Source organism: Procambarus clarkii, chromosome 3 (assembly GCF_040958095.1).
Source record: "Procambarus clarkii isolate CNS0578487 chromosome 3, FALCON_Pclarkii_2.0, whole genome shotgun sequence".
In the NCBI taxonomy this organism is placed as follows: domain Eukaryota; kingdom Metazoa; phylum Arthropoda; class Malacostraca; order Decapoda; family Cambaridae; genus Procambarus; species Procambarus clarkii.
This window is the reverse complement of record NC_091152.1, coordinates 53,308,048-53,320,423: the sequence shown is the minus strand read 5'-3', so window position 1 is coordinate 53,320,423 and position 12,376 is coordinate 53,308,048. Positions and strand designations below refer to the sequence as shown.

The following is a 12,376-nucleotide window of genomic DNA, read 5'->3' as shown; positions in this document are numbered from 1 at the left end:
ACGTTGCTTCATGGAGGCCTTCATCATCACTACCTCCACTTCTCAATCTCCTAAGTGAACCTTAGCACTGAACCTCGTTGGAATGCGTCCTTAAGCCGCCGCAAGTGCTCAATAGCAGGTACCTGCAGAAATATGTCGTCTACGTACCTGGACTAGACGCCCGGCTTTAGGCCCGCGTCGACCAGGACGTTCAGTTCGACGGTACTCATGTAAAGTTAGCAGAAAGCGTCCAAGTAAATAGATTGTTGTGGGGGTCCAAGGGCGGTCCCCACAGCAACGCCGTCTACTTGCTAACGCATGCGCCCATCAGGGGGAAGAACCAGGATGGGTGCGCCCATCAGGTCCCAGGAAGAGGGGCCTCTTCGGTCCAGGCTTCGAGTAGTTCCCCGAGTGTGTCTTCTGGGATGTCAAGAGGAGTATAAAATGGCCTCGAATGGGCCATTTAGACCTTTGGCTGCCTCATATATTCTTATATACATACGTTGTTATGTTCTAGTGCTTAATATAGAGGCAGTAGACGCGACGGCTCAGTGTAGGCCGCCCTGTATGCACCAGCCATAACGAGAGTGGCCTTAAATATACTGACGACATCAATGCAGCCACGACACATGAATGCAGGCACGACACATCAATGCAGGCACGACACATCAATGCAGGCACGACACATCAATGCAGCCACGACACATCAATGCAGCCACGACACATCAATGCAGCCACGACACATCAATGCAGGCACGACACATCAATGCAGCCACGACACATCAATGCATGCACGACACATCAATGCAGCCACGACACATCAATGCAGGCACGACACATCAATGCAGCCACGACACATCAATGCAGGCACGACACATCAATGCAGCCACGACACACCAATGCAGGCACGACACATCAATGCAACCACGACACACCAATACAGGCACGACACATCAATGCAGGCACGACACATCAATGCAACCACGACACATCAATGCAGGCACGACACATCAATGCAACCACGACACACCAATGCAGGCACGACACATCAATGAAGCCACGACACATCAATGCAGCCACGACACATCAATGTAGGCACGACACATCAATGCAGCCACGACACATCAATGCAGACACGACACATCAATACAGCCATGACCCATCAATGCAGCCACGACACATCAATGCAGGCACGACACATCAATACAGCCACAACACTTCAATGCAGGCACGACACATCAATACAGCCACAACACATCAATGCAGCCACGACACATCAATGCAGGCACGACACATCAATGCAGGCACGACACATCAATACAGCCACGACACATCAATGCAGGCACGACACATCAATGTAGGCACGACACATCAATGCAGGTACGACACATCAATGAAGCCACGACACAACAATGCAGCCACGACACATCAATGCAGCCATGACACATCAATGCAGGCACGACACATCAATACAGCCACGACATATCAATGCAGGCACGACACATCAATGCAGCCACGACACATCAATGCAACCACGACACATCAATGCAGCCACGACACATCAATGCAGGCACGACACATCAATGCAGGCACGACACATCAATGCAGCAACGACACATCAATGCAGGCACGACACATCAATGCAGCCACGACACATCAATGCAGGCACGACACATCAATGCAGGCACGACACATCAATGCAGCCACGACACATCAATGCAGCCACGACACATCAATGCAGGCACGACACATCAATACAGCCACGACACATCAATGCAGCCACGACGCATCAATGCAGGCACGACACATCAATACAGCCACGACACATCAATGCAGCCACGACACATCAATGCAGGCACGACACATCAACACAGCCACGACACATCAATGCAGCCACGACACATCAATGCAGGCACGACACATCAACGCAGGCACGAGTCGTATATGGTCGGGTGGATATGGTATCACGACCCATAAATTACGGAAGCAATCCACAACCATTTCAATATATTTCTCTTTCGTCACGATTACAAACTTACGGTCGTGCATATCCTTGTTCAATGACTTCCAGGACGAGCGTGTGTCTTGCTTTCCGACCGTCCCTCGCGGTCACTTGTCCCTCGATAGAATACTTGATGAATCAGATACTTTTGATATCGTTCGACTTATGTGTTTTTGTTCTCGTATTGGCATCCTTGGTGATATTTAGCGCCCTCTGATTATTCCGTACATTTGATGGTGCTACATAGCCTTCCCGGCTTGGTGCCTTCCTTTGATAATTACTTACTTATGCTACGATATGCTGAAGGCTGTTAAACCTGTGGGCTAGCCAGAGTCCGCAAGTGTAAGAATGCTGGTGTCAACACTCCCACACCCCCACCACTCCACCAACATCCCCCTTCACACCACCCACACCCCCTTCACACCACCCACACCCCCACCACTCCACTCACACCCCCCTTCACACGACCCACACCCCCTTCACACCACCCACACCCCCACCACTCCACCCACACCCCCCTTCACACCACCCACACCCCCTTCACACCACCCACACCCCCACCACTCCACCCACACCCCCCTTCACACCACCCACACCCCCTTCACACCACCCACACCCCCACCACTCCACCCAGCCATCCTGTGGGTGGTAGTGGACCCCATACCCATCCAGTGGGCGGTGGTGGACCCCATACCCATCCTGTGGGTGGTAGTGGACCCCATACTCATCCTGTGGGTGGTAGTGGACCCCATACCCATCCTGTGGGTGGTAGTGGATCCCATACCCATCCTGTGGGTGGTAGTGGATCCCATACCCATCCTGTGGGCGGTAGTGGACCCCATACCCATCCTGTGGGTGGTAGTGGATCCCATACCCATCCTGTGGGTGGTAGTGGACCCCATACCCATCCTGTGGGTGGTAGTGGATCCCATACCCATCCTGTGGGTGGTAGTGGATCTCATACCCATCCTGTGGGTGGTAGTGGATCCCATACCCATCCTGTGGGTGGTAGTGGACCCCATACCCATCCCGTGGGCGGTAGTGGACCCCCATACCCATCCTGTGGGTGGTGGTGGACCCCATACCCATCCTGTGGGCGGTGGCGGACCCCATATCCATCCCGTGGGCGGTAGTGGACCCCATACCCATCCTGTGGGTGGTAGTGGACCCCATACCCATCCTGTGGGTGGTAGTGGACCCCATACCCATCCTGTGGGGGGTAGTGGACCCCATACCCATCCCGTGGGCGGTAGTGGATCCCATACCCATCCTGTGGGTGGTAGTGGATCCCATACCCATCCTGTGGGTGGTAGTGGACCCCATACCCATCCTGTGGGTGGTAGTGGACCACATACCCATCCTGTGGGTGATAGTGGACCCCATACCCATCCCGTGGGCGGTAGTGGATCCCATACCCATCCTGTGGGTGGTAGTGGATCCCATACCCATCCTGTGGGTGGTAGTGGACCCCATACCCATCCTGTGGGCGGTGGTGGACTCCATACCCATCCTGTGGGCGGTGGTGGACCCCATACCAATCCTGTGAGCAGTAGTGGACCCCATACCCATTCTGTGGGCGGTAGTGGACCCCCATACCCATCCTGTGGGTGGTAGTGGACCCCCATATCCATCCTGTGGGTGGTAGTGGACCCGATACCCATCCCGTGGGCGGTAGTGGACCCCATACCCATCCTGTGGGTGGTAGTGGACCCGATACCCATCCCTTGGGCGGTAGTGGACGCCATAATCATTCTGTGGGCGGTAGTGGACCCCATACCCATCCTGTGAGCAGTAGTGGACCCCCATACCCATCCTGTGGGTGGTAGTGGACCCCCATACCTATCCTGTGGGCAGTAATGGACCCATACCCATCCTGTGGGCGGTGGTGGACCCCCATACCCATCCTGTGGGTGGTAGTGGACCCTTATACCCATCCTGTGGGCGGTAGTGGACCCCATACCCATCCTGTGGGTGGTAGTGGATCCCATACCCATCCTGTGGGTGGTAGTGGACCCCATACCCATCTTGTGGTCGGTGGTGGATTCCATACCCATCCTGTGGGTGGTGGTGGACCCCATACCCATCCTGTGAGCAGTAGTGGACCCCATACCCATCCTGTGGGCAGTAGTGGACCCCCATACCCATCCTGTGGGTGGTAGCGGACCCCCATTTCCATCCTGTATGTGGTAGTGGACCCCATACCCATCCTGTTTGCGGTAGTGGACGCCATACCCATTCTGTGGGCGGTAGTGGACCCCATACCCATCCTGTGGGTGGTAGTGGATCCCATACCCATCCTGTGGGTGGTAGTGGATCCCAAACCCATCCTGTGGGTGGTAGTGGACCCCATACCCATCCTGTGGGTGGTAGTGGACCCCATACCCATCCTGTGGGTGGTAGTGGACCCCATACCCATCCCGTGGGCGGTAGTGGATCCCATACCCATCCTGTGGGTGGTAGTGGTGTAACAAACTAGGCTGTTGTAAGAATTATTCCAGAAGTTTCGTGTAGGGACCTGACCTCAACAACGCACATTCCTCTGGGGATTAGCAGGTCTGAGTCACAAATGGCGGGCGTCTCTGTTCATAGTTGCGTATAATGGACCAGTCTATAGTATTCACTTATTTAGAGAAATTAGCCTTTATTCATTTTGTATTAAAATTGTATTGTATAATATTCCTGGTTATAGTACCAAGAGTATTCTAATTATTAGGAGATTTGAGTTAAGTCACCATCAGTGACGTCACGAATCAGATCTAAGTTGTAAGGCGCGAGTGACCGGCGGTCATAGGTCATCAGAGTTGACATGTCCACTATTTCTCAAAGTTCAAATAACCATTTTGGTGATCGGGAACAGCTCTGCCGTTAGATGCTTGTGTAATTTAACTTCAGTAAAATAATTCAACCAGTCTGGATCAATTAAGTACAACAGAGGTTAATTGTTATAACTTAAACCTTGCTAGTAACTTGGTAAAACTTAGACTATGCGGAAGGATACAATGCTCTAGTCTGGGGAAGACCAGACAAGGAGAGATCAGTGTGGACTCAACTGGGAGAGGTCAACCACCTTACCTCTCTCCCAAGACCAGCCCCCAACATCTAGAGCTGGTCGCCCAAGGTAGAGTTGCTTTATGAGTTTTTATAGGGATAGTCAACTCATTGCCGTTCAGGTCAAGTAGGGAGTGAACATCTTTAGATTTTGTTTTAGTTTTCTTGTAATAAATTAATTAGTTAATATTCTGCATTTTTATTATTTCCATGTGTTTGTTATATGTGAACTTGTCCCGGTCACGTGGTCCACATTAGGCAGAGTTGGATTGGGCGCCGATTCTAACATGGAGTCGGAATTCATCATTCCCGTGTAATTAATTCCACACTCTAAGCTTCCAAGGTCATCGGTTACTAGTGGGGATCAAGCCCCAAGGTTGATTAATTAGCATGATCGATCCAGACCTCGATCATTGCTCAGTGTTATTGGTCTGGTGGTGGCGGCGGAGGCGACTCTAGGGTTTTGCTCAAAGCCTATGTCACGTCATACGGGTTGTAGAATCCTAAGTCGGTCAATCGTCTTAGGACCACGTGGCGTGGAGTTGGCTTTAGTAAAAGTTTTGGAGTCCCTTGTAGAGAATAAAAAGTAACAATTCGGGTAGAGAGGGAAAAGAAGAAGGAAAGATAAGACGAGAACACCCTCCCCGTGTTACAGTGGATCCCATACCCATCCTGTGGGTGGTAGTGGACTCCATACCCATCCTGTGGGCGGTGGTGAACTCCATAGCCATCCTGTGGGCGGTGGTGGACCCCATACCCATCCTGTGAGCAGTAGTGGACCCCATACCTATCCTGTGGGTGGTAGTGGACCCCCATATCCATCCTGTGGGTGGTAGTGGACCCCATACCCATCCTGTGGGCGGTAGTGGACGCAATACCCATTCTGTGGGCGGTAGTGGACCCCATACCCATCCTGTGAGCAGCAGTGGACCCCCATACCCATCCTGTGGGTGGTAGTGGACCCCCATACCCATCCTGTGGGTGGTAGTAGACCCTTATACCCATCCTGTGGGCGGTAGCGGACCCCATACCCATCCTGTGGGTGGTAGTGGATCCCATGCCCATCCTGTGGGTGGTAGTGGACCCCATACTCATCTTGTGGGCGGTGGTGGACTCCATACCCATCCTGTGGGCGGTGGTGGACCCATACCCATCCTGTGAGCAGTAGTGGACCCCATACCAATCCTTTGGGCGGTAGTGGACCCCCATACCCATCCTGTGGGTGGTAGTGGACCCCCATTTCCATCCTGTGGGTGGTAGTGGACCCCATACCCATCCTGTGGGCGGTAGTGGACGCCATACTCATTCTGTGGGCGGTAGTGGACCCCATATCCATCCTGTGAGCAGTAGTGGACCCCCATACCCATCCTGTGGGTTTTAGTGGACCCCCATACCCATCCTGTTTGCGGTAGTGGACCCCATACCCATCCTGTGGGCGGTGGTAGACCCCATACCCAGCCTGTGGGTGGTAGTGGACCCTTATACCCATCCTGTGGGCGGTAGTGGACCCCATACCCATCCTGTGGGCGGTAGTGGACCCCCATACCCATCCAGTGGGCGGTAGTGGACCCCATACTCATCCTGTGGGCGGTGGTGGACCCCATACCCATCCTGTGGGTGGTAGTGGACCCTTATACCCATCCTGTGGGCGGTAGTGGACCCCATACCCATCCTGTGGGCGGTAGTGGACCTCCATACCCATCCTGTGGGCGGTAGTGGACCCCATACCCATCCTGTGGGCGGTGGTGGACCCCTATACCCATCCTGTGGGTGGTAGTGAACCCCCATACCCATGCTGTGGGCGGTAGTGAACCCCATGCCCATCCTATGGGTGGTAGTGGACCCTTATACCCATCTTGTGGGCGGTAGTGGACCCCAAACCCATCCTGTGGGCGGTAGTGGACCCCCATACCCATCCTGTGGGCGGTAGTGGACCCCATACCTATCCTGTGGGCGGTGGTGGACCCCATACCCATCCTGTGGGTGGTAGTGGACCCTTATACCCATCCTGTGGGCGGTAGTGGACCCCATACCCATCCTGTGGGCGGTAGTGGACCCCCATACCCATCCTGTGGGCGGTAGTGGACCCCATACCCATCCTGTGGGCGGTGGTGGACCCCTATACCCATCCTGTGGGTGGTAGTGAACCCCCATACCCATGCTGTGGGCGGTAGTGGACCCCATGCCCATCCTGTGGGTGGTAGTGGATCCCATACCCATCCTGTGGGTGGTAGTGGACCCCATACCCATCTTGTGGGCGGTGGTGGACTCCATATCCATTCCTGTGGGCGGTGGTGGACCCCATACCCATTCTGTGAGCAGAAGTGGACCCCATACCCATCCTGTGGGCGGTAGTGGACCCCCATACCCATCCTGTGGGTGGTAGTGGACCCCATACCAATCCTGTGGGCGGTAGTGGACGCCATACCCATTCTGTGGGCGGTAGTGGACCCCATATCCATCCTGCGAGCAGTAGTGGACCCCCATACCCATCCTGTGGGTGGTAGTGGACCCCCATACCCATCCTTTGGGCGGTAGTGGACCCCATTCCCATCCTGTGGGCGGTGGTGGACCCCATACCCATCCTGTGGGTGGCAGTGGACCCCCATACCCATGCTGTGAGCGGTAGTGGACCCCATACGCATCCTGTGGGCGGTAGTGGACCCCCATACCCATCCTGTGGGCGGTAGTGGACCCCATACCTATCCTGTGGGCGGTAGTGGATCCCATACCCATCCTGTGGGCGGTAGTGGGCCCCCATACCCATCCTGTGGGCGGTAGTGGACCCCATACCTATCCTGTGGGCAGTAGTGGATCCCATACCCATCCTATGGAAGGGGGGAGGAGTAGTAGACAATGACTTGAAGAATATTTAAGTAAATACTGTCGTCACATCTCCTGTATACAGTTGTCTTAACCTTACGTGGACATGTTAGGGACATAAAAAGTATACCTGTTTACTTAACAACAAACTCACATATTACTGTTGAAACTTTTATTAGAAATACCACACTATATTTACAGCTTGAAGACACTATACATTACAATCTTTTCAGTGAAAAAGGAGGAAGCTTTGGTCCCAGATCCAATTTTCCTGTGGTTGCTAATGTCCACGATTCTTGAAAGATTTCACGAGAGAAGAAGTAATAAAAGTTAGTTAGAAATTCTCATCAAAGTTGCATTATGAGGTTGAATTATGAGAATGTGTTATGAGGTTATCACAAGCTGAGTTTGAGAGGTTCTTCTGAGCTTCACACACTCAGGTGGGAAAATAAGGCATTCGCAAAATACAGAGTTTAAGTGGATGATCTAAACTGGTTGGGCCACACTGAGTTAACGTTGTGGGTGTTGTATTTAAGGTCTAATTCATGGCTCTGTGGATATACACATAAGAACATCCCTTAGTGTATATACACATATATATATACCGTTACACAGTTTGTATCAGTGTACAATAATTCAAATAATATAATTAAACAAGTTGATTTTATTTATATTTTGTGTTCAGTTTAATACTGTTACTGGAAAGTTGTTCTAATGTCTTTGGAAAGACCAAAGTTCTGTACTTGACTAATTTATGGTTTTAAATATTCGAGAATCTTTTTGTTTAAAAAAAATATATACCTTAAAATAAAAAGTTATGTTCATAATTATCTGAAAGGGAATTTGCACAAATTTGCTGATTTCTGTAATGTGTAAAAATTTCATCAAAATCGGATGGAAAATGTCGGAAAAGTTACAGAAAAGCTTAAAAGAAAACTGTGTTTTTAAGATTTGAATTTTCCCGCCAAAAATAGCGCGTCTCGAGTCCTCAAGGATTTTATAATTATATAACTTGACTTTGTATGTACTTTCCAATGCTTTGTATTTTATTAATCGTATATTTTATTCTTTCAGAGCATAATAATTACTAGTTGGCAACTACCAATTATTACCAGATTTTCTTGCGACTTAAAAAATGCAACGGTGCCAGATTTCTTTAAAATATAGATCAAAATGTATCTAAAAAATTACTTTGGCGTAACACGGGCTTCTTATGAATGTTGATTTATATAAAATTTGCATAAGTTATAAATTGTTTACATATATATAGTGCCTTTAGTGAGGTCCAAGACTATTTTTTACTGTAATTTGAGTCCGTTAAATTTGGGAATTGTTGGACTTTTTTAACCAATATTTTATATCTGTGTGTTTTTGACAATTATTCTCATATAAAATCGGGAAGTTGCGAAGGTTTTCCAAAATTTTCTGCAGCGTCCCTGTCACACTCCATACCTGGCGCAGGGACGCTGACACCAGCTGTCACACTCCATACCTGGCGCAGGGACGCTGACACCAGCTGTCACACTCCATACCTGGCGCAGGGCCGCTGACACCAGCTGTCACACTCCATACCTGGCGCAGGGCCGCTGACACCAGCTGTCACACTCCATACCTGGCGCAGGGACGCTGACACCAGCTGTCACACTCCATACCTGGCGCAGGGCCGCTGACACCAGCTGTCACACTCCATACCTGGCGCAGGGCCGCTGACACCAGCTGTTACACTCCATACCTGGCGCAGGGCCGCTGTCACCAGCTGTCACACTCCATACCTGGCGCAGGGCCGCTGACACCAGCTGTCACACTCCATACCTGGCGCAGGGCCGCTGACACCGCTGTCACACTCCATACCTGGCGCAGGGCCGCTGACACCAGCTGTCACACTCCATACCTGGCGCAGGGCCGCTGACACCAACTGTCTCACTCTCCATACCTGGCGCAGGGCCGCTGACACCAGCTGTCACACTCCATACCTGGCGCAGGGCTGATGACACCAGCTGTCTCACTCTCCATACCTGGCGCAGGGCCGCTGACACCAGCTGTCACACTCCATACCTGGCGCAGGGCTGATGACACCAGCTGTCTCACTCTCCATACCTGGCGCAGGGCCGCTGACACCAGCTGTCTCACACTCCATACCTGGCGAAGGGCCGCTGTCACCAGCTGTCACACTCCATACCTGGCGCAGGGCCGCTGACACCAGCTGTCACACTCCATACCTGGCGCAGGGCCGCTGACACCAGCTGTCACACTCCATACCTGGCGCAGGGCCGCTGACACCAGCTGTCACACTCCATACCTGGCGCAGGGCCGCTGACACCAGCTGTGACACTCCATACCTGGCGCAGGGCCGCTGACACCAGCTGTCTCACTCTCCATACCTGGCGCAGGGCCGCTGACACCAGCTGTCACACTCCATACCTGGCGCAGGGCCGCTGAAACCAGCTGTCTCACTCTCCATACCTGGCGCAGGGCCGCTGACACCAGCTGTCACACTCCATACCTGGCGCAGGGCCGCTGACACCAACTGTCTCACTCTCCATACCTGGCGCAGGGCCGCTGACACCAGCTGTCACACTCCATACCTGGCGCAGGGCTGATGACACCAGCTGTCTCACTCTCCATACCTGGCGCAGTGCCGTTGACACCAGCTGTCACACTCCATACCTGGCGCAGGGCTGATGACACCAGCTGTCTCACTCTCCATACCTGGCGCAGGGCCGCTGACACCAGCTGTCACACTCCATACCTGGCGCAGGGCCGCTGACACCAGCTGTCACACTCCATACCTGGCGCAGGGCCGCTGACACCAGCTGTCACACTCCATACCTGGCGCAGGGCTGATGACACCAGCTGTCTCACTCTCCATACCTGGCGCAGGGCCGCTGACACCAGCTGTCTCACACTCCATACCTGGCGCAGGGCCGCTGTCACCAGCTGTCACACTCCATACCTGGCGCAGGGCCGCTGACACCAGCTGTCACACTCCATACCTGGCGCAGGGCCGCTGACACCAGCTGTCACACTCCATACCTGGCGCAGGGCCGCTGACACCAGCTGTCACACTCCATACCTGGCGCAGGGCCGCTGACACCAGCTGTCACACCCCATACCTGGCGCAGGGCTGATGAAACCAGCTGTCTCACTCTCCATACCTGGCGCAGGGCCGCTGACACCAGCTGTCACACTCCATACCTGGCGCAGGGCCGCTGACACCAGCTGTCACACTCCATACCTGGCGCAGGGCCGCTGACACCAGCTGTCTCACACTCCATACCTGGCGCAGGGCCGCTGACACCAGCTGTCTCACTCCATACCTGGCGCAGGGCCGCTGACACCAGCTGTCACACTCCATACCTGGCGCAGGGCCGCTGACACCAGCTGTCACACTCCATACCTGGCGCAGGGCCGCTGACACCAGCTGTCACACCCCATACCTGGCGCAGGGCCGCTGACACCAGCTGTCACACTCCATACCTGGCGCAGGGCCGCTGACACCAGCTGTCACACTCCATACCTGGCGCAGGGCCGCTGACACCAACTGTCTCACTCCATACCTGGCGCAGGGCCGCTGACACCAGCTGTCACACTCCATACCTGGCGCAGGGCCGCTGACACCAGCTGTCACACTCCATACCTGGCGCAGGGCCGCTGACACCAGCTGTCACACTCCATACCTGGCGCAGGGCCGCTGACACCAGCTGTCACACTCCATACCTGGCGCAGGGCTGCTGACACCAACTGTCTCACTCTCCATACCTGGCGCAGGGCCGCTGACACCAGCTGTGTCACTCTCCATACCTGGCGCAGGGCCGCTGACACCAGCTGTCACACTCCATACCTGGCGCAGGGCCGCTGACACCAGCTGTCTCACACTCCATACCTGGCGCAGGGCCGCTGACACCAGCTGTCTCACACTCCATACCTGGCGCAGGGCCGCTGACACCAGCTGTCTCACTCTCCAAACCTGGCGCAGGGCCGCTGACACCAGCTGTCTCACTCTCCATACCTGGCGCAGGGCCGCTGACACCAGCTGTCACACTCCATACCTGGCGCAGGGCCGCTGACACCAGCTGTCACACTCTCCATACCTGGCGCAGGGCCGCTGACACCAGCTGTCTCACTCTCCATACCTGGCGCAGGGCCGCTGACACCAACTGTCTCACTCTCTATACCTGGCGCGGGCCGCTGACACCAGCTGTGTCACTCTCCATACCTGGCGCAGGGCCGCTGACACCAGCTGTCACACTCCATACCTGGCGCAGGGCCGCTGACACCAGCTGTCACACTCCATACCTGGCGCAGGGCCGCTGACACCAGCTGTCACACTCCATACCTGGCGCAGGGCCGCTGACACTAGCTGTCAATCTCTATACCTGGCGCAGGGCCGCTGACACCAGCTGTCACACTCCATACCTGGCGCAGGGCCGCTGACACCAGCTGTCTCACACTCCATACCTGGCGCAGGGCCGCTGACACCAGCGGTCTCACACTCCATACCTGGCGCAGGGCCGCTGACACCAG

General features: G+C 54.1%; 1 protein-coding gene across 1 annotated transcript; it reads left to right on the top strand.

The window, feature by feature from the left end:
- The first annotated feature begins 631 nt into the window (after positions 1-631).
- Positions 632-8,943, top strand: LOC138369040 (filaggrin-2-like). The gene is made up of 2 exons (XM_069331945.1): positions 632-1,940; positions 8,927-8,943. Exons 1-2 carry the CDS (start codon positions 632-634, stop codon positions 8,941-8,943), a joined length of 1,326 nt encoding a protein of 441 aa, XP_069188046.1.
- The last annotated feature ends 3,433 nt before the right edge of the window (positions 8,944-12,376 follow it).

Coding starts and splice junctions, on each gene's coding strand:
- LOC138369040 (XM_069331945.1), top strand. CDS start 632: ATGCAGGCACGACACATCAATGCAGGCACGACACATCAATGCAGCCAC.